Below are 23,441 nucleotides of genomic sequence, written 5' to 3'. Positions count from 1 at the left end.
GAGGGAGTAAAGGGAAAAAAATGAGGAAAGCAGAAGGAGAACAGAGCGGATTAATTCAGAGAAGAGGCAGTGGGGTGAAAGAAATGGAGAAAAGGGAGGGAATCATAACGATGAGGGTAAGCAGGACGGCTGCTAACGGGAGGGGAGGAAAGATATTTAGGAGAAGAAAGAGAAGTATGGAGCATACGGTTGAACCCCTTCTCACCACCCACATCCCCCTTCATAAAGTCAGTGAATGTGACAGGAAGACTTATGTAACACCCCAGAGATGGAAGGAGGAGATGGGGAATGAGCAACAAGGAGGAGGAGAAGAAAAAACAAAGGTAGAGTAGAGAGCCGCTGCAAAACAGGAGGAAGAAGTTATCAGATGACAAAGAATTAGGGGATAAAGGGGCAAAGTAGAAGACGGAGAACTTTGGAGAGTAAAACAGGAGATGTGTGAAAGGGCTGGAGAGATAAAGAGAATGGAGAGATAAAAAAAAGCAATTGAAAGATCTAGCAAGCCTGTTAGCATGGCTCTGCTGGCTTTACACTTTTCATTTGTTTTGTCGGGGAGAGATTAGTAAGAGGATTAAGAGAGAGATTCCCTCGCTCCTCATTCTTTTTCTTTCCCTCAGCCTTTCTGCCTCACTCCAACGGGCACACACACACACACACACACACACACACACACACACACACTTATACTGTAATTTCATGCAGAAGAAGCTTGTCTGTGCATGTTCAACACAACAGGGCTTCAAGGAAACATTATACTTCCTCATCTGTTAATCTGCAAAGTATTATTTTTTTCCTGCTAGATCAATTAGAAAATGTCCAGAAACAAAAGAGATCGCTGGGTCCCGGGCTCGGCCGGCTAGGGGGTGGGAGGCTGCGGGCGGGCCTTCGGGCTTGCAGCTGATATCTCCCGGGACTCTGCCGGCTGCTGGTTGTGCCCCCCCCCCCCCCCCCCCCCCCCCCGGGGTGATCCTCTGCACCTCTCGAGGGGGGCGGGGGGGCCTTTCTGGTTGCAGTCTCCTTGGGGTTCCTGAGTTCTGGGGCAGCGCCTGGATCTCTGGGACTTGGAGCTCCCTCCATCTCCTACACATCTTTGGGGGGCAGATCTGTGGTCCCTCACACTCTCTGTTGGACGCTCCTGTAGATAAACCTTACATAAACAAGCGCGTGTACGCACACAGGTGCTCACATGGTGCTCTCAAAAGTATGGGTTTGGGCACATTCAACACAGGTCTTAAGACTATGGTGGGCACTTAATGCACTAAGATTTATTATCGTGTGATTGTTCAGTTAAACAATGTTGATTATATATTTCTTCATCAGGCTGACGCAGTGATAGCTTGATCTTGTTGTATTGTTGTGCGTCCTTTTTTTCTATTCTTTATCTTTCTGCAGGTCTAGAGGCAGACTCTTGTTCATTATTGTTTATTTTTGTGAAGTGAGAAGTGGACTAACGGTTTTGTCCACAATAATGGGGGAGCTGCTCTCGTCTGTTACAGTGAAGAAGGAGCTGAACTGGAACTCTGAATTTATTGGTCCATCTACGTTCCAACTATCATCTATGGTCCAGATCTCATACTCATTAGAGGGATTATAAATCCTGTCTGACTTGGGAATGCCATAGGACCCCCAGGAAGAGGTGGGGAAATAGCACCAGGGAGCTGGATGACGACCTGGAAACTCAACCTGACCTTGGATAAACAGAAGATAATATTGGGTGGATGGGTTTGTGAATGGATTAATGGATCTGTGGGTGATTGGATAGATAAATGCATGGATCGGTGGGTTTGTGGATGGATGGATGGATGGATGGATGGATGGATGGATGGATGGATGGATCGGTGGGTTTGTGGATGGATGGATGGATGGATGGATGGATGGATGGATCGGTGGGTTTGTGGATGGATGGATGGATGGATGGATGGATGTATCGGTGGGTTTGTGGATGGATGGATGGATGGATGGATCGGTGGGTTTGTGGATGGATGGATGGATGGATGGATGGATGGATGGATGGATCGGTGGGTTTGTGGATGGATGGATGGATGGATGGATGGATGGATTGGTGAGTTTGTGGATGGATGGATGGATGGATGGATATGTGGATGGATGAATGCATGGATGGATGTACAGATGCATGTATGTATGTATGTATGGATGGATGGATGGATGGATGGATGGATGGATGGATCGGTGGGTTTGTGGATGGATGGATGGATGGATGGATGGATGGATGGATGGATGGATGGATGGATGGATGGATGGATGGATGGATGGATGGATTGGTGAGTTTGTGGATGGATGGATGGATGGATGGATATGTGGATGGATGAATGCATGGATGGATGTACAGATGCATGTATGTATGTATGGATGGATGGATGGATGGATGGATTGGTGGGTTTGTGGATGGATGGATGGATGGAATGAATTCTTATGGGTGTTCTGATGTCTGGTCTAAAACCAACGTGAGCTTTCTGTTTAATCTGACTCAGATTTGGTTATGTTAGTTTCTCATCCTATTTCTCTCATCCTTCACATCTGGATCTCTCTCTTTCTCTCTCTCTCTCTCTCTCTCTCTCTCTCTCTCTCTCTCTCTCCTGCTCATTTTCCTGTGTTGCTCTTCTTCTAATTTGTCGTTACTCTTTATTTTTCTCTCCTGCTTAGCTTTCCTCCCCTTCTCACTCCCTCTTTTTAAACAGCAAAAAGCAATTTCTCTCCCTTTGTCAGGGTGGTTGGTGGTAAGCCCTTAAGTAGGGATTTTCTGGTTTGGCTGGAATGCCATTAGGCAAGCTGGTGGTGACGTGCTGTGACTGACGTGTCGAATCTTTTTGATGTTGTGATGTCACAATCCAGCGGAGGCCGGGTTATGATATTGTTGGCGTCCCCAGAATGAGGGGCTTTAGTGGTCATGTCAGAAGTAAGTCTTTATAAATCCTTCATGGCACAGAAATATTAAGCTTCTTTGGTGATACAGGGACAGAGGGAAATACGTGATGGAGTGTGCACAAACATAAAGCAAAGAAGAGTCACACACAGAAAGAATGCCACCTACCTGTGTGTCTACACTCAAATGTCCTGTAGGTGCGCAAATACTCCAGGATGTGGAGCAAGCAGGCTAAAAAACAATGGTGTCATTCAGAAAATATTGTACATGGCTTTATTTAAACTTCAGAAGAAACGTGCATCTACCATAACGCTACCTATTATGTTATGTATTTGGTGTGTGTGTGTGTGTGTGTGTGTGTGTGTGTGTGTGTGTGTGTGTGTGTGTGTGTGTGTGTGTGTGTGTGTGTGTGTGTGTTAAACTGTGACAATTTTTTTAATTGTCATTTGAATGGTTTTTAATTGTAGACATGTCTTGCTGGTGTTTGACTTGTGCATCTACTTCTCCACACAGCACCACCAAAATTCACCCGCATCCCAGAAAACCAGACAGGTGTGCAGGGAGGCGTGGCCTCCTTTGTTTGCCAGGCCTCGGGGGATCCACAACCCAAGATCGTCTGGAATAAAAAAGGCAAAAAAGTCAGCAACCAGAGATTTGAGGTACACTGTGAGACTAATATCCAAACAACAGTCATGGTTGCTGGAAGCTCATTGGTTGTTTAGCGGTTTACAGTTGAAACTGAGTTGAAAATCATGACTAATGGGCTTTATTTAACGAATCGACAGAAGAAAATTCGCAAAATGGTCACAAGATCCCACCTTACAATTAACTTGTACTTCCCACATGACCCTGCCACATGTAAAATAAAATAACCGAATTGGTATATTTACATGTAAAATATGCCAATATAATTCAATTAGAAAATCTGTATATTTTCTTGGAACTTTGTGTCCACAACACTGACGTTGTACACATATAAAGATTCAGCAATCATGTTACTATTTATATCTGTTTAAAGCAACAATAAAGAAGTTTCTTACTAGTTGAAAGCAGAATTGCATCTGTCATAAACAACCCTGCCGCAGCCTGCTGTAGCTAGCGCTAGCAATAAGCTAACGCTAACACTAGCCAACTGATACTAAATCAGAATCAGAATCGGAATAGGTTTATTGCCATTGTCAGTGAACAAACAATTCACAAACTAGGAACTTGCTTCGGTACTAATGTGCTACATATAACATGAATAATAAGATTAAAAATAGAATAAAATATAATAAAAAAACTAGAATAAAACTTTCAGCGATAAAAAATGGCAGGTAATGGTAACATGGCCGATAACGTGACGTTGTGTCGAGTACAGAAGACCAGCATGGTTGTGTGTTTATAATCTATTCGTAAGTCTAACGGCAGATGGAAAGAAGCTGTTCTTATGGCGGGAGGTTCTGGTCCAGATGGACCGTAACCTCCTGCCTGAGGGAAGCGGCTCAAAAAGTCTGTGACCCGGGTGCGAAGGGTCAGCTGCTATTCGACCTGCACGCCCCCGAGTTCTGGAGACGTACAGGTCCTGGAGAGATGGAAGGCTGCAGCCAATCACCTTCTCAGCAGAGCGCACAATGCGCTGCAGTCTATGTTTGTCCCTCACCGTGGCTCCAGCGTACCACACACCGATGGAGGAGGTGAGGATGGACTCAATGATGGCCGTGTAAAACTGCACCATCATCTGGGCCGGCAGCTTGGCCTTTTTCAACTGCCGCAGAAAGTACATCCTCTGCTGGGCCTTTTTGAGCAGGGAGCTGATGGATGGCTCCCACCTAAGGTCATGTGTGATGGTGGTTCCGAGGAAGAAGTCCACAGTGGTGACGGGGGTGTCCGTCAGGACGAGGGGGAGAGATGGGGCTGTGACTTTCCTGAAGTCCACAATCATCTCCACTGTCTTCTGAGCATTGAGCTCCCACAAAATAAGCCACAAAGTAAAAACATCCACACTGTTGGACAGAAATATTACTTACAAGTCCAGTAGCAACAAAGCCAGGTCACTATCAGTCTGTGATTTCATAGCCTTAGCTCCCTCAGATGAGTGTAGGCCGTGCCGATGTTGACTCTCACACACAAAATAGCAAAATGCTTCTTCTTCTTCTGCCCTTTTTTCTTCTTTTTGTGCTTTTTATTGATGCTTGGCAAACTGAAAAGGCTAACTGCTGGCCTTGTTTTAGCTACCAGCACATTACACATCTATTGCCGTAAAGCAGGTAAAGACCTCTCACTAAGTGGTAAATGGCCTGTATTTAATATAGCACCTTCCAGGGTTCTTTGACCCCCCCAAGGCACTTTATAACACAAACAGTCATTCATCCATTCACACCTTGGTGGTGATGAGCTACAATGTAGCCACAGCTTACCTGGGGCACACTGACATAGGTGAGGCTGCTGAATACTGGTACCACTGGTCTCTCCAGCCACCACCAGCTGGCATTGTGGGTTAAGTTTCTGGCCCAAGGACACAAAAACGGTGTTCCTACCAGAACCACTGAACTGTAAAGTGCAGCTTCTGGCCAGCAGAGGGCTACAGAGGACTCAAGAGCCACTGAAACCAGTTTGAAAGCAAAAGCTGAAAGTGTTAAAACCTCTTTAGTATTTCTTTACCTTAATCAGTAAATCTGTGTCCACACTGAGAGGTTTATGTAATGAAATCTGCTTTTGGTTGTCTTTTATTTATTTATCATCACAAACAATTTGTGTATGAAAGCAAAAGTAAATGTCACACAGGTGTTTGTAATGCCACATGCTCCGCCCCTTTTAATATGTCCGATAATGACCGGGGCTACAGTGTGTGGTATTTCTACACCATCAACCTTATTTGTTTCCTGAAGGCTCTAACCTTGGATTTATTTCCCCGCATTGTGAGTCACTGTGTGATGGAGACGGTGAATCCGCCTCCATCCTGCTCTGCCAGTTTCATCCTGAACCCAAGATGCCTCTCCACTTTAATAAGTGGACTTTCCTCCCAGGTTTTAGTTCATCTGTCTGTTTTCCTGTTTGTGACTAAATCATTCAAGGTGGTATTTTATTTTTAACCCAAAAATATATGAGCTCAGGCTACTGTATGATCTTCACTGCAGCCCTGTCAGGCAAGACATGTAGGACTGTTTTATTGCATTTTAGTCAGAGAGAAACTTTCTCACAATATGGAGGCCTGATCGATTACATGTGCATGTTAAGCTTATGCAAGAGCAGACGTAATAATGCGTCAGTATAAAAACATTGGTTTTATTTATCCTAAATAATTACCTTCCATATCCAACTGGAAAAAGTCATTCACTTGAGTGCTTTACTCAGAATTCTCAAAGTATGCTTTCATTCACCAAACATGTTGAATCATCCTCGAACTAGAAAAGTGGCATAAAAAGATGTTTTCTGAAAATTATTTGTCATCTGTCTCCTTTTAGACATCTGAATCCTGCCATCATTTTAATAAAAGTAAACATTTGAAATGCTCTTGGTTTCATTAACAGGTAATAGAGTTTGACGACGGATCCGGTTCGGTTCTGAGGATCCAGCCTCTGAGGACTCCCAGAGACGAAGCCATTTATGAATGTCACGCTTCGAACTCAGCGGGAGAGATCACTGCGTCGACTAGACTCACCGTCTTACGAGGTCTGTATACTTTGCTGGGGTGAACTTCAAAGGTGCATGAAGTAAGAAAGACATCCTGTGGTCATATTTGGGTACTGCAGTAAATGCATCAAAACAATCAAGTCCTCTCTCAGCCATGCCCCCCCCCCACCCCCACCCCCACCCCCATTTCGTGAGTTTCATGTTGCCATTTACGGACCAGCTCCAGAAGATTCTAGATGACGAGATAAGACGAGTCATACACAAGTAGATAAATGCACTTCACTAAAATATTGAGTTGTTGGTAATTTAAAAAGAAGCTTGAGATGTTTTTCTAAATCCCTTCTGGCAGTGATAGCTAAATCTCAGCCTCTAGCCTTTTTAACTCGATAAAAGTGAAGCAAGAAGGCTTTTAAAAGAAAGTGAAAAGGAATTACTTCTGGGTCAATCCTGCTTTGAATTTCAAATGCTATCACAGCATGTTTACCAGCGCAGATTTGACCGGAAGAAGAGAGGTGGGACAGATGGCAGACAGCTATGTACCTGTTTGGCTTTTTAAAAGGAGAATAACTGGAGACAGACCTGCCAGTGCTGGAGAGAACCCGCCAGTCATCTGAGCATGGAAAATATGCAAAGCCATTCATGAATTTTCTTCACTCTCAGCAGAAAGAACCATGTTCATGAAAATATTTGAGGGAGCACATCGGATACTTTATCAATACCTTAGTTCTACAATTTCAAATCAACTTGCAGTTTTCAACATGAGGTGAGCACTTTAATTGAAAGGACTGCAGATTTGTCTGTTATACTCTGCTCAGTGCTTCTCAGAGGACCATCCTACACCGTTGGGTAACCTAAAGGAGAGTGGCTTCCATCTCTGTACATGGGAGACTCCTCCCACATATGGGGTGATGATGATCTAACTGGATACCCTAGCTTGGCCTTTGTGAAATCCACAAAGAAGTCTGGAAAAGAATCTACAGCAGCAACTAGCAAAGAAAAGGACAACAGGCGCAACAGCACCATCATCCCATCCGTGGCAGGAGTCTCCGAGAAACTGGGGCCTAGTCCACACGTACCCGGATAAATACGTTGTTAAGGACATGCCAGACCTGTAGGCGGCAGTACTTCCCCCGTTCTTAACCTCGTCCTTCGTCTGTGGTCTTCCGCAAGGAGCAGTAATTCCGCTTGCAAAAACAAACAAGCAAAAAGCGCTTGGACGATTGATAAAGCGAGCGCAGCTCTGAGGGCATCCATGCTGTTGGCTAGTGTAAATACAGGTCGCACACGTGATGTCAGCATTTTTTTTGTGGCGGAAAGTGACGTTGCGGACCTTAAAACTCCGGTTTTGTCTGTCCACACGCAGACACCCAAAACGGAGAAAACGCAGATCTTCACTTTGGCCGGAGTTTTTAAAAAGATCCGTTTTCGTGTGAAAAAACTCCGTTTTCGTGTGGATGACAGGCCAAAACGTAGAAAAATATCTACGTTTTGGCAGATCCCCGGCTACGTGTGGACAGGGCCTGAGAAGAATCTTCTCCAAACACAACATCCGTGGAAATTTTAAACCGAGCAACACCCTCAGACAGAAACTGGTCCATCCAAAACACAAGACACCCAAACTGAAGTTTAGTGATGTCATCTATGCAGTGAGGACTGCTCAGACCTTTACATAGGGTTAGGGTTGGGGTTAGAGCATGGCTCAACACAGGAGAGCAGCCTCTTCAGGTCAAAACTCTGCAGATGATAACGTACACGTTCTGGCCAGAGAAGATAGATGGTTTGAGAGAGGATTGGAGGAAGCCATCTAGGTCAAACAGGAAAGACCTACATTAAACAGAGGAGGAGGCTTTAGGTTTCACCTGTCCAGCATATATATTGCAACTTTAAACAAATTCCACAACAGTTTTGGTCTAGGTCACACCCTCCTGCATCTGATCAAAACAACCATTCTAACACAATAGGGCTTAATGACATCAACAATTCCTCGGGGGGGGGGGGGGGGTATTCATAAGTAGTTTCAGCTCATTAAGATACAACTGACAACTGCAGATTATAAGCACGACTCTCCCATATTCCTGTCAGATTTGACAAAGCTCCTTGGATGAGAAGTGAAATATCTTCAAGAAACCAAAGAAGACAGTCTGCCTTCATTTGAACCCTTTGAGTGTCGTTAAGAGGCGTGAAAAACGTTTTAAGTTGATTTGTTTTATAATTGTGCTATTGCAGCTTTAAGGATTGTTCAAAATACAATGAGTTTGGAAACCTGGATGTTCAGATCATTCTGGTGGTAAACAATGGGGATTTAGTCTTAGACGTGGTTGCATTAATGAAAAATGTTTTGATTTGCATAAGGGTTGCATTCTTTACATCTTGACCTCACTAAATGTAAATTTGAAGCTGTGAGCCTGGACTCATTGCATTGAGAATTGAGTGTAAACATGAGTCCATTAATGCGAATAGTGATGTTTGTGTTAGTAGTCCATTAGGAGGGCATTATGAACTGCTAGTTCGAAGCTCGAGTGTCTTAGAGAGTAAAATTGCTCAGCTGTGGATAATCACATCACCTGTCTTTGCAGGAAAGTGTTCATGAGAAAAAAAGGCGTGCTGTTGTAACATTTTTTTTACTTTCGTTCTATCCCATCTCTCCGAGGAGTATAACTTTTCAATTCTCATCATGTTTTAGTTTCCTGCAAGCCTTATTCTCTTCACTCTTCATTCTTCTCTTTTTGTGCACATTCCTTCTTTTCTCCATCCCTTCTTCTGTCTCTCCACATGCTCTTGGGTCCACTGCACAGCAACCCCTAAATTATTCACGTCAGACCACTCTTTGCATCTTCTGCGCTGTACCTCTCCATCCATCTAGAGTTTTTCTTGTCTCTTGTGGTTCTCCTTGCATGTGTACGGGTGTGCACGTATTTGTCTGTCTCTGTAAAACACAAGTGCATGGAGGCATGCTCAACTTGTGTGTTTGCATCCCGCGTGTGCTCCTGTTCATGTGTCTTTGCATCTATTTTTGCTCTCTCTCTCTCTCTCTCTCTCTCTCTCTCTCTCAATCTCTCTCTCTTTTTTTTCTTCTGCAAATTCTAATTCACCCGTCGCTTGTCTCTTTCTTTTTCAACAACATAACTGCTCAAGCGCAAATTCAAAACACAAATGCAATAACGCACACAAACACACACACACACACACACACACACACATGTCCTCAGTGGAAGACAGTCACTCTTTATGTAGTGATTAGCCTCTTTCTGTTTCTCTGAGGAGTCATTGTGTTGTGGATGAATAAGAGGCCACCTGGGAACAGCTAACAGTCCCTCAGTCTAAATGTCAGTTACAAAGTACACACACTCAAATACACACGTGTGCACCCACCCAGATTCGCACACGGGCCCTCAGACACACACAGTCGTGTCAGTCATGTGTCCTAAAGTCCCCCGTGGCTCTGTAAAGGCACGGCTCTAGTGACTGACTGCCTGACAGGAGGGATCTGGTTGTAAAGGTCAGCTGGCTTCATTACTGATGATTAGAACCAGACTAATTGAAATCTTGGCTCACGGTAAATGACTGTGATTGGCAAAGGCTGAACTAATAATGAAGCTTGGAGTGATTAAATGCTTAAAAGCCCATTGCACAGTATAAGTTCTGTAAAAGTTCACATATACATAAGTGGGTGTTTGATAAGTACTTCAGTCTAAAATATATGTTTTCAGTGCATTATTATGGGCCATTCCCACCTGTACCGGGTCGGCCCGGGCCGAGTAGCGTAGGTTGATTACATATCTGGGTGGCCTGGTATTTTTCCGGGCCAACCAAGACTCATTCTCAGCCCTCTTCTCGAGGGGGTCTGCTTCAGCCGACCAGGGCCAACACACCCACTGCGGACAGCAAATTCACACCTTCCATTAGAGCAAGCCTCTGATTGGTGGGTAGAATCAGCCCACATGGGCTTAAGGCAAGAATGTGTGGAATCAATCGGGCCAGGCTGGGGCCAACTGGGGCTTCCCGGCCCAGGCCGACCCGGTACAGATGGGAACAGGATGTTAGTAGTAGTAGTAGTAGTAGTAGTAGTAGTAGTAGTGATGTTGCTGTTGTTATTATTATTATTATTATTATTATTATTATTGCTGTTATTGTTGTTGTTGATGTGGCATGCACACTTATCTGGTGAGGCATTAACACTTTTAAACCGTTAGTTTACATATTTTTAAATTCCAATTAAGGATGCACAATGCTGTGCATTAGCATGTAGCTGTGAGATTGTGTTTTACCAATTGTCCTATAAAATATAAAATTATTCAGCATTTTAAAACTAAAAACTGCACGTTAAATTCACTAGGAGCACACTTTGCTCTGTATTTTCGAAAACCCATAGGATTCTGTTCACTGATGATAAATGAATCAGATTAAAGCAAGGTTCCTGTCATGATGCAAGTATAGAATCTGTTTCATAGTCATAGATGGTGAGTCATGTGACCTATGGCCTATGGAGAGATTTACACCTGACAAACAAGTTTTTTAATCAAAAAGGTCCTCATAAGCATTGATTGTACGAAAAAAACTTTACCTTCAAAAACACAGGAATAAAAACCATATAAATGAGTCATTTTTATTTCTTCATTTATTATTAAAGATTGTAACATTTTAATTAATATATAAATATTATGTTTAAAAATAAAACAAATTATATAACATTTATAGTAATTCAGTTTTTAATTTGCTACATTTAATCCCTACTTTTGGTGTTTTTGTTTTTTGTGGCAGCTTGGATGCAGAAGAGAGTGGAGGAAAGGTTTTCCTTCAACTATAATTGTAATTTTGGTGACACTTTACAATAAGGGATCCTTTATTAGTGTTACTTAGCGCATTATTAACCATGAATAGACTATTAAATAAATTAACAACTGCTTAATATCAATGTGAATATTAAATAATGCATTACCAAGAACATCCTCCTTGTCCGTTTGCCCTAACCTGAAGAACAATAAACGGTTAACAAAATCGGGAACATTAATTAAGGGGCCCTTGTTGTAAAAGGTTACTGTATTTTTTTCTACAGTGTACCCTGGACAAAATAAATAAAGCTTCTTTTATTTTTTGATCTCAGAAATAACGAATAAAGCTATCCACAAACAACTCCCTGGAAATATAAAAAAGAAACTTTCTACGGAGAGATAACCGATATAATCTGAGGGAGGAGCTGAACTTGAAACACCCGTTTGTCCGAACAGGAAAAAGTCATTGTATTTGTCAGAGGTGTGGACTCGAGTCACATGACTTGGACTCGAGTCAGACTCGAGTCATTATTTTTAATGACTTCTGACTTGACTTGATAAAATCTATAAAGACTTACGACTTTACCCGGACTTGAACGCCAATGACTTGCGACTTGATTCGACTTGCATCTGTTGACTTAACGATGACTTGAGCATATTTGATTTTTTAGCACAAAAGTGGCACGACATGGACAAAATCATAAATCATTCTTGGTTCTGGGTTTGATCTTGTACGGCTAAATGCAGCAGCACTTTCTGCTTGTTTGAGCAAATGAAGTTTTAAGAAGCTTTATTTCTGGAATTTATTTACTATCATTGTCATTAAATTGAAGTTGGACAGATTACTTAATTATGACTTGAAAATTCATAGTCAAAGACTTGGACTTGACTTGGACTTCCACATCATTGACTTTGGAATCGACTTGGTTGTCTTTGACTTTGACTTGACTTGAGAATTGACTGGAAAGACGTGACTTACTTGTGACTTGCAAAGCAGTGACTTGGTCCCACCTCTGGCTTGTATTTGAGGAGTTAACTTGTGGAATGGATTACATATGGAGTTGAAGCAATGTCCAAGCATGACCGAGTTCAAAACGTGGTACAAAGACATGGTTTTCATGAGGTACAGGGAAGAAGAGTGAGTTAGGCTAGATGAGATCACATTTTGGATGTGTGTCAAAATATCTGAATGCTGGAAGGAATATGTGGAAATATGTACAATTAGAGTATGTTTTGTAGGCATGTGTAGGTGTGAGTGTTGACTTTCCAGGTAAGTGTTGCTACGTGGGTATGTATATGTGGGTAAATGGAAAGAGAAATGCACAAATATTTTTTGTACAGCTGTAAGTGGGACATTATGGAGCTATAATTGGTTTACATAGAGACAAGGCAACTAAATAAGATGTTAATCTAATGTATAAATGATGTTTTCTTCATTATTTTTATTTCATGAATCTATTTCTGAACAAAAAGGAGAAGGTGCAGGAGAAAAAATCAAAGCATTTGCTTCTTCCTGCTCCTTTTGAACATATAAACACTTAGTTTACATGTTAGTTATTGTTGTGTCATTGGCATGAAACTTGCAGTGAACTTGCATGGCAATTTTCTTCAACCCATTCCATCATCATCTCATCCTGTTGAGATGTTAACTTCCGTGGGCGGCCTGGACGTCTCTACGAGAAGGTTGCACTCCCATCTTTAATTTTTGGATCACTTTTTGGATGACCTTTGCTACAGTATTAGACTGATATGTAAAGCTTTGCTGATCTTCTTGTAGCCCTCACCTTCTTGTGTAAAGAAATTATTTCCTTTCTCTGGTTTTGTGACACTCCTCTTCCATGTCAGAATCAGAATCAGAATAGGTTTCTTGCCATTGTCAGTGAACAAACAATTCACAAACTAGGAACTTGCTTTGGTACTAATGTGCTACATATAACATGAATAATAAGATTAAAAATAGAATAAAATAGAATAAAACTTTCAGCGATAAAAAATGGCAGGTAATGGTAACATGGCCGATAACGTGAGGTTGTGTCGAGTACAGAAGACCAGCATGGTTGTGTGTTTATAAGCTGTTCACAAGTCTAACGGCAGATGGAAAGAAGCTGTTCTTATGGCGGGAGGTTCTGGTCCGGATGGACCGTAACCTCCTGCCTGAGGGAAGCGGCTCAAAAAGTCTGTGACCCGGGTGAGAAGGGTCAGCTGCTATCCGACCTGCACGCCCCCAAGTCCTGGAGACGTACAGGTCCTGGAGAGATGGAAGGCTGCAGCCAATCACCTTCTCAGCAGAGCGCACAATGCGCTGCAGTCTATGTTTGTCCCTCACCGTGGCTCCAGCGTACCACACAGCGATGGAGGAGGTGAGGATGAACTCAATGATGGCCGTGTAAAACTGCACCATCATCTGGGCCGGCAGCTTGGCCTTTTTCAACTGCCGCAGAAAGTACATCCTCTGCTGGGCCTTTTTGATCAGGGAGCTGATGGATGGCTCCCACCTAAGGTCCTGTGTGATGGTGGTTCCGAGGAAGCGGAAGGAGCGGAGCCATTACTGACAGCATGAAATGGGAAGGACTTTTCTTCGTTAAGTAATGCTCTTTTATAGTCACCTGTCTGCTGAACACCTCTTAAATGAATCATTAGACTCGCCTGTGGTTTAATGCCTGTTCATTTGAATTTTGCAGTCTATAGTCAAGACTATAATTGGGCTGTACTCATTTTAGCAACATGGGCTTGACTGGATTTGTTAGGAAAATCACTTTTTTGTGTGCAAATTAACAAATCTTGTTTGCAATCAAAGGTCCACATTTGTGGGAGTATTGTGTGGTGCAGATTTAGGACTGAAGAAGATCCGGGGCTTAACGCACGTGCACACGCACACGCGCGCGCACGTGACACGCACTAGTCAACATCATATATATATATCATATATATATCATACATAATTTTTAATCTGAAGCTACATATTAAGCATTTTCAGGGCAGAGTATTGTTCCTGTTAGTGTTTAGTGTGAGATGATAGTAAATATTCCCTTTCTTTCTCCAACAACTTTACCTGATAGTGAGCTAACTTTAGGCAAACCAGCAGCACAACAAATATTTTCAAATAAGACTCACAAACCTGAGCTGGGGTTCTGTCGCCGTACTTTTGGTCTAAAAAACGTCCTTATGTCCATCTTCACTCATGCGTTTCAGGCAGAGTGTAGAAGAAGCGGCCGCTAAAGGGCTTCTTCTTCTTCATTGGTGGAAGCTCAGGCAGGCTGTATACAAACTACTGCCAGCTGCGCCCTCTCTGTTGGACTTTGGTACTGCATGTTACTTCCGCGATTTAGATCCGGGGCTTATCAAGAAAAATCCGGGGCTTCAGCCCAAGTAGCCGGGCCTAACGCCGTCCCTGGTGTGGTATCTCTTGGAAACTAAAGGTTTTCTGACAAATGTAGTGGGGTGTACTCATTAATGCTGAGCACTGTAAGTGAAATACTATTATTGCAATGAACAGTGTTGTGTTGGAACTAAACAAAGATATTTATGATAGTACTTTTTTCCCTATTTGACCCCCGAGTCAGCCATGAAAAAGTGAAGCAAGTTTGAAGATGTAAACAGATATCTGTGATACAAAGGTCAACACATTTCCTTTGTTCCTGTGACTCAGAGACCAGACTTGACTCGTAGTCATCCTGGCAGATGACGAAACCTTGCCAGCTTTGTGTGTGGACTACATTATCAGTGATATATAAAGAGCTTGGCGTTTTCACACAGCAGTTCCCATGATTGGGAGTCCAGGCTGCTCTTTGAGCTTTGAAATCATCCGTTTTGCCTAAAGTGGAAACGGTGAAACAAGAGCACATCCAAATGAAATGCTGTGATGATTGTGAGGCTCAGCCAACAGTGGAGTGTAGGGTTGCACATCTGCCCTGACCTCAGGAGGTGTACGTGCGTGTGTGTTCAGCCCCACTGTCTCATGCACACACACCAACACACAGCTGCAGCATTATGGCACAAACTCTGGTGATGTTGTTGTGTTGTTGGGACCAATGATGAGTTCCTAATCACCGCTAATCAGCTAGTGTCTGTGCACCTGTATGGACAGTTTTCACCAGGATGGACATACATTTAGTGTGTGTTTGAGTTTGCAAGAATTCTAAGATCAGATCAAATCAAATCAAAGCTTTATTTATAAAGCGCCTTCCACAACCCTGTCAGGAAGCCCAAGGCGCTGAACATGGAACAGTACAAAGTTAAAGAAAGTGAATAAATCAGAAAATAAAAGCAATTCAAATTACAGATTATAAATTACAAAAAAGGTGAAACATTCTAGTAGAATACAAATGTGTAAAACAAGGGAAAAAGTGAACCAATGAAAACTGTGAGATAAAATCAACATAAAAGAGGGCCAAATTCAAACATGTTCAGGAAACGCCAAGCAGAGGAGGTGTGTTTTTAGGCGACTCTTGAAGACTGGCAGAGATGGGGACAGCCTAAATGAGGGTGGCAACTGGTTCCAGAGTGACTGTGCTAGTACTGAGAAAGCCCGGTCCCCGCGAGTACGACACCTAGAACGAGGGACAACGAGCAGGCCTTGGTCAGAGGAGTGCGTGATGGGGAATGTCTGTTCAGGAGTGAGGCTAGATAGGGGGGAGCACCACCCTGGAAGAAATTAAAAACAAAGACGAGGAGTCTGAAGTGTGAACGATAGCAAACCGGAAGCCAGTGCAAGGAGGCCAGAACCGGACTGATGTGGTCCCGTTTCCTGGTCCCAGTCAGGAACCTGGCTGTGCTGTTCTGCACAACCTGTAGGCGACGCAGTGATGACTGCACAACCCTGCATAGAGAGAGCTGCAGTAATCAAGCCTAGAAATTACAAAAGATCCGATCAATATTTGCCACCCTTCTCATCGGTTATGTCTGTAGAGAGGTGGCAGAGAGATGCCTGAACTCAGGGAGTAGCATTCTAACAGCGCTGTCTTCAGCGCAGCGTCCCACCCCAGGTAGATGAAATAGAATGCATTATTGCTGCCTACAAGGGGCTGGCTTTGAAGTAAGTGTTTGCATTATGAAAGCGGAGAGAATCAGGATTGCTATGCCGTATAAGTCCCTCGTGCTTCTTCTCCTTCTCTTTCTCTTGTTCCCTCCTGTTTTCCTTTCTGCCGCTCTTTTTTGTCCCAGTCTGTCTCCCTCCCCACCACCGCTCTTTCTTGCACTTTTGCCCTTCGTCGGCACGTTTTCTCCCCCCCCCCCCCCCACACACACACACACACACACAAACACCTTCTCGTCTTGTTTTCTTAGTTTGTTATTATACCCATGTTTCCATTTGTTAGCCGTCGTGATTGATTGAAACCGGAGCTGTTAAAAGGCCACACACGCTCCCGTTGATGCCGGCGTCTCACGACCCGCCGGCTAAGGTTCGATGAGCTACTACCAGAATTAGCACCTCCTTGGTGAGGTTCAGCGCTAGGATTTCCCATTAATGAGGTTGTGTGTGGTGGAGAGGGATAAAGTCACGGGGGATTCTGGGTAAAAATAAATAAATAAATAAAAGAGATGTGAGGGATTAAAATAAACTGCCTTCTAGATCAAATACAGCTCAAACATGCAGGAACACTCATTCCATAAACACCTCACTTTCCTTACTGTGTCCGTCTTTTTATCCAGTTTAGTGTGGAATACTCGGGAATCAAAGAATTGAACTTGCTCTCCCAAAGACTTGAAAGGTTATGAATTTGTTTTCCAAAACTGGTTAGACTTGTACCACTGGGTATTGTATTTATTTTTCTTTTTGACTGACATGCACCATCTTTGACCTTCAAACTCGTTCGATCTCTGTCCCCTCCCTGCTCTTAAATCTCCCCCTCAGGTGAACAAAGTCGAACCGCTGCCTTTGATTTTCTGCATCACCGTGGAACGAGTCTCCGTGTTTGATTTAATTGCCTCTGATTTCACGTGTGATTTACCATCCCTAAAGACAGCAGGTCCCGGTGGACATGTCTTTATTGGACTTACCTATTTGGTATTAAGCAGGTGCTGAGCCTTCGCGGAGACGTGTGAAATGGACAGAGCTCCTTAAAGTGCAGCTCATTTGCCACACATTCCCAGCAGAATAGAGAATTGATTTTCACTTGATGTTTTATTCGGAGAGCAGCAGCCTGAAGCTTTAATGGTACTTGTTCTGTTTGACCTCAGTTTTATCAATCAAATCAATTTCCCTCTGGGATTAATAAAGTATTTTTGAATTGAATTGAATTGAATTTCAGGTTCTTCAAATGTCACTTCCTGTCCCAAACACTATAAAAAAATTCAGATATAAATTTAAACCCGTGCATTTCCCCTTTGATGCAAATCCCGTTAAATCTGGACTAAAGCACCCAGCGCGGTTTGAAACTGTTGATGGCTCAAATCAATTCAAATCTCTAAAACAAAAAGGCAAAGTTTGAAATAAATTCAGCAACTAAATCTTCAGTGTTTGACGGAATATCATGGCTTCAAATATTTAAATTGCGTTGGAGCGTCTGCCTTTAAAACTGCCGTTAATGTCTGCGATAACTTGTGTGTTTCATCTGTTTCATCTTTTCCAGAGGACCAGCTGCCCTCAGGGTTTCCCACCATTGATATGGGCCCCCAGCTCAAAGTGGTGGAGCGTTCACGGACCGCCACCATGCTCTGCGCTGCAAGCGGCAACCCTGACCCAGAAATTACCTGGTTCAAGGATTTCCTGCCAGTCAACACGTCCAATAACAATGGACGGATCAAGCAGCTCCGCTCAGGTGACCACTCACCTTATACCTTTGTTCTTCTCCTCACACTTTGCTTTTACCCCCCACTCTCTCCATTTTGTCAGCCAAACCCATTCTTTTTTATTTCCAACTCCTACAAAGTCTCTTTGGTCTTACCCTCATCCCCCCTTCCCTTTGGCTCCCACCCTCCTCCTGCCATGGTCACCGTTTGTGTTTTTCTGCTGCCTTTCTCTGCTGCTGCTGTATTATGAGTCGGCTGTTAATGGTTGCCAACCCCTGCAAACTCTTCGAGACCCGTCTAAGCAAACTTTTCTCCACACGCTCTGAGGACTTCCTGTTCATATCACCATCACAAAGAGCTGAAGAGTAATTGTCCACAAATCAAACTCAACAAACATGTTGTAGCACCATCGGTGAAGCTACATTTCTTTATTCTAGACGATTAGTGTTCTGTCAGCTTATAGAGAAAACCCAGGTGATGGTGGCATGAGCATGAGGAATAGCCTCTGGTCTATCCCACTGCTGTGACTAAACTCTCAAATAACCTTCTGTTTTTCCTTCTTGCTTTATCGTGAAATTTACTTTCTCAAACTGCATTCACGTTCTTTTTAAAGGAGCCGCATTGACTCACAAATTCCTTTGAAAACCAGCCAGTTGCTGTTGGTAGCCACAGTAGTGTCTTGTCCTAAAGTCCCTCCCCGCTCCGTCCTCCCCTCTGCCTCCAGGGATCGACTCTCTACCCCAAACTCCCCATCTCTTGTGATTGGAGACCCAACTTTCTGGCTTCGTTGTGGAGAACCACCTCTTTGTTTCTGTTTGTGTTATTATTATGATTATTTAGCACACCCCTCAATTCCCTTGCTAATTGTGTTATTTTTATTGTATTCTATCAAAAAAATCAGTTGAACTACCACGTTGTTAGAAATTGAGTGTACTAGCTTAGTTTCTTATTCATGATGGATACAAAATAGTCCCTTTGAATGATTCTAAATGCTAATACTGTGTTCGGTGAGGTTATGTGGAGTTCCAGTACTTTTTCAAGATGTTTCAACTAAATCAACACATGTGTGTAACCAATGGTCCGATTATAATGCCATGTCTATGCTGTTCTTTTCTCTTTGTATCTTTTTAACCACAGAGTCCTTTGGTAAGTGCTTCTGTTTCGAGGCCCACACCCTCACTGCCCACTCTTCTATTTACTGCTCACTATTGTTGCTACTCTTGCTGCTACTGCTCACCTTTACACCTGTGACTCAATGTGTTATTAAAATGCATGGCATGCATTTTACTAACAGTGACGCACAAAATAACAATACGAGGCTCAGATGTACATTTACACCTATTTCTAATCCATTCTTGTTAAAAGGCATGGATAGACATGCATACACAAGCTCTATAACACGCACACACACACACACTTATCTCTGCCACCCTAGAGGTAGCTGGCCTCACCCTCACCTGTGCACCTGCAGATTTTCCGCACCCAAAGAGTTATAATTTGCTCCTCACACTCACCCATACTACTTTTCCACTTGTTCACTTATTCAATTATTCTTTCCTTCACTCACTCTATCATCCACTCACCCACTTAATCTCCCCACTCTCTTGTATCGAGTTACCGGTCAATAAGCTAGACTGCAGATAGGTGAGTTCGCCTCTGGTGGAGCCGGAGTGGAAATCAATCAGGGGTGGCCTGGTTTTCAGACTACCAGGCGTTAACTGTGGTATGTCACATGCAAATCCTCTCTAGTGTAGTGGGGGGGGGGGGGGGGGGGGGGGTCTAGCTAGCCATTCAATTTATGATAGATTGTGAATACTCTAAGCTACCTTCAGTGGTCAAGATGAAAATCCACTTTTTAATGCTCCCATTTGGGTTTTGATAAATTAATATTTGATTTAAAGCAAACGTGTAATGAATTCTGCGTTTAGCTACATTTAGAGACATTATGAGTTATATCTTTAGTTTAAAGGTGTGCTTGTGTCACTGTAGTTTCCAAATGATAAAGATGGCTTTCAAACAGAAGTCACTTAATGTCAGTGAAAAAAATTTAATTGAAATATTTGAATGTTTTAAAAATAGTTAACATGTTTACATTGTATTATTGCACTTTTTTAATTATTTTTTATAATTAGTGCTGGTAGTGGGAATGTCATAATCATCACATTATTAACCTTCCGACCATCTTTATGGGTGACCCCGTGAGGAAAGTTCACCAGTGAGCAGGGTTGATGGTTCATCCCTTGGTTCCACGTGGCAGGGGTGAGGAGTGAGCACCACCTCACCCCTGCCACGTGGACCTCAAGGGATAAACCATCAGTCCTGCTCAATGGTCAACGTTCCTCGCGGGGTCACCCATAAAGACAGTGGGAGGGTTAATACAATGTGTTGTGGAGTTTCTACTTTCCACCACTCTGTTATCCACTAGCATTGAAAACCTGCAACAATAGTGAATATATAACAAATGTGGATAATAATCAGGGGGTCGCATAACGGTTCTGAAAGGTGAATTTTTAATATTTTAAGTGCACATCATTTGTTACATTGACTTTTTTATCTAAATAGCAGGATTCGATTTTTAGGTTTTTATCTTTACTGAGGTTAGGTGAAGTTTAAAATTCAGGGCACATAGCCAGAGTCTACCACTCAGAGACCACTTCCACCTCCTAAAGTCACATCTGCCCTGCTGCAAGTCGATGAAGTCAATCAATAACCAGTCCCCTTATAGCTGTGTCCCTGTCTGTCACTCTATCTAAGATCTGCTTTTCTCTTCTCAGGCTTATTCTATCTATATTTATTCTGTCTTTTTCTTTTATTCGTCTACCTTTTCTCACTTCCTAAGGTTCTGTATTTTAAGTCTTCCTCTCTAATTTGATTCTTCTCCTCAACAAGTTAACTACTTCCCTCAGTCCCTCCCTCCCTCCCTCCCTCCCTTATACCCGTCTCCTTTTGTGGTACTAACATTTTCTTCTTCTTCTCCTTCTCTAATCTCGTGCATTCATTGCCCACTCAGGTGGCACGCCCATACGAGGTAAGACTGCTGGGAGGAACCAACATGACACAGTGGCCTGATTCCTTTTCAACCCTTGCTTCCTGCTTGTCCTGCAGATCTGGAAAGCAGTTCTCGGTGGGTTCATTAGCAGAGTTTAAGACTCCACCATATTTATAACGCTCACCACACTGCTTCAGATCTGCAGCAGGTACAAGAGGAGGGATAGAGTTGAGGAAAATGTCCATTATATTATAACTATCACCTATCCTGTCCTCATATTTCATTCTGATAATACTTTCATCTCATCCTCAACACTTACATTTATAATACGTGTCCATTGCTTCCTCAATCCTCATATTATATTCTCTCTTTTGGACAATTCCGTTTAAAACCCCTTATCATTCCGACCACTCGCCTGCTGGCTGGCTGTGTATGAGTGGGTGCTCATGTAACATATTGTTGGAAATCATCTGATGCTTTTGTGATGTGACTGATGCAAAATGTTGAACAATATGGTCAAAATATCTGGAACAATCATCCTGGGGTGATACAACTGGAAGATTGTTCACTCACCCATGAATTACTAATTGGAATTCTGAACGCTTTTATTATCAAATAGTGAGCAAAGGTAAATTTGTGCTGCAAGTCTTTAAATATTGGTTGGTGTGTTGGTTTGTTGGTTGATTGGTTGGTTGGTTGGTTGGTTGGTTAGTTCTTTGGTTAATTGTCGGTTGATTGGTTCGGTCGGTCGGTCATTGGTTGGTTGGTTGGTCGGTGTTTATTTGTTGGTTGGTTGGTTATTGGTTGATTGGTTAGTTCTTTGGTTGGTTGGCTGGTTGGTCATTGGTTGATTGGTTAGTTCTTTGGTTGGTTGGCTGGTTGGTCGGTTGGTTGGTTGGTTGTAGGTCGGTTGGTCAGTTGGTTGGTCGGTCGGTTGGTTGGTTGGTTGGTTGGTCGGTGTTTGTTTGGTTGTTGGTTGATTGATTAGTTCTTCTGTTGGTTAGTTGGTTGGTTGGTTGGTTGGTTGTAGGTCGGTTGGTCGGTTTGTTGGTTCGTTGGTTAGTTCTTTGGTTGGTTGGCTGGCTGGCTGGTTGGTTGGTTGGTTGGTTGGTTGGTTGGTTGGTTGATCGGTGTTTGTTTGTTAGTTGATTGGTTAGTTCTTTGGTTGGTTGGTTGGTTGGTTGGTTGGTTGATTGGTGTGTTGGTGTGTTGGTTGGTTGGTGTGTTGGTTGGTTGGTTGGTTGGTTGGTTGGTTGGTTGGTTGGTTGTAGGTCGGCTGGTCAGTTGGTTGGTCAGTTGGTTGGTTGGTTGGTTGGTTGGTTGGTCGGTGTTTGTTTGTTTGTTGGTTGATTGGTTGGTTGGTTGGTTGGTTGATTGATTGATTGGTTGGTTGGTTGGTTGTAGGTCGGTTGATCCAGAGCAGTTCCCAATAGGCCTACCCAGTTTCTCAGTCTCTCCAGTAGCAGGTGATGGTCAACAGTGTCAAATGCTGCAGTCAGGTCCAGCAGAACCAGGACAGAACAGTCCCCTGCAACACTGTGAGTCAGAAGGTCATTAGAGACCCTAAGAAGAGCTGTTTCAGTAGAATGAGCTCTACGAAAACCTGACTGGAAGCTATCATAGATGTTATGTTCATCAAGAGCAGCTGTGAGCTGTTTAGCCACAACCTTTTCCAAGATCTTCGAGATGAACGGAAGTTTAGAGATGGGTCTGAAGCTGCTATGGAGAGGGGGTCAAGATTCAGTTTTTTAAGAAGCAGGTGGATTTCAGCATTCTTAAAGTAAGCAGGGACCTGACTGGAAACCAGAGAAGCAATAATTATAGAGAGAACCCTGGGACTGATGGACTGAAAAGCACTTTTAAACAAAGATGAGGGTAAGATGTCGAGGGGGCATGCAGAGGTCTTCATAGAGTTAACTAGTTTGGTTAACTCTGGCAAAGTAACAGGAATAAAGCTATCTAGGATGATGGGCCTGGTTGGAGTTAGGAGAGGCTGCAATAAGGCATAGGGAGAGATGCTAGATCTGACCTTATTGACTTTGTCTACAAAGAAAGACAGAAAGTTCTCACAGTCTGCAACAGAGTGGATGGAGGCTGTAGGAGAGGCAGAGGAGACAATGCTGCTGATGGTGTTAAACAGCACCTTGGGGTTCCCTTTGCTCTGGGACACCAGGTTGGAGAAATAGGAAACCCTCGCGTCTCTGACAGCAGAGTTAAAGGATGTCAGAAAATCCTTTAGGTGCAGCAGATGGACGTGGAGATGGGTTTTCTTCCACAAGCACTCAATTTTTCTGCATTGGCACTTCAAGCTGCGAAGGCTGTCATTAAACCAGGGAGTAGGGTTCACTGCAGGAACTGATCTGGTTCTGACAGGACAGATGTTTTCCAGAATGGAGAGGCAGTGCTTGTTAAACTGACAAGTTAAGGAATCTGGGTCGTTATCAGAAGA

The 23,441-nt window shown here is 43.1% G+C and overlaps 1 protein-coding gene across 35 annotated transcripts in view; it reads left to right on the top strand.

Moving 5' to 3' along the window:
* Positions 1 to 23,441, top strand: part of ptprdb (protein tyrosine phosphatase receptor type Db) — a 324,563-nt gene that overhangs the window by 227,800 nt on the left and 73,322 nt on the right. For 15 of the 35 annotated variants that reach the window (XM_070553781.1, XM_070553779.1, XM_054751602.2 and 12 more), the window contains 5 exons: positions 3,398 to 3,543; positions 6,397 to 6,538; positions 17,844 to 18,032; positions 19,141 to 19,149; positions 21,014 to 21,031. In XM_070553781.1, coding sequence (XP_070409882.1) covers positions 3,398 to 3,543; positions 6,397 to 6,538; positions 17,844 to 18,032; positions 19,141 to 19,149; positions 21,014 to 21,031 — 504 coding nt within the window. The remainder of the gene's footprint in view (positions 1 to 3,397; positions 3,544 to 6,396; positions 6,539 to 17,843; positions 18,033 to 19,140; positions 19,150 to 21,013; positions 21,032 to 23,441) is intronic. The other 20 variants (XM_070553780.1, XM_070553787.1, XM_054751608.2 and 17 more) reach the window with 3 other exon arrangements.

This window comes from Nothobranchius furzeri, chromosome 7, assembly GCF_043380555.1.
Source record: "Nothobranchius furzeri strain GRZ-AD chromosome 7, NfurGRZ-RIMD1, whole genome shotgun sequence".
Classification (NCBI taxonomy): Eukaryota; Metazoa; Chordata; class Actinopteri; order Cyprinodontiformes; family Nothobranchiidae; genus Nothobranchius; species Nothobranchius furzeri.
This window is presented reverse-complemented; position numbering and strand designations above follow the sequence as displayed.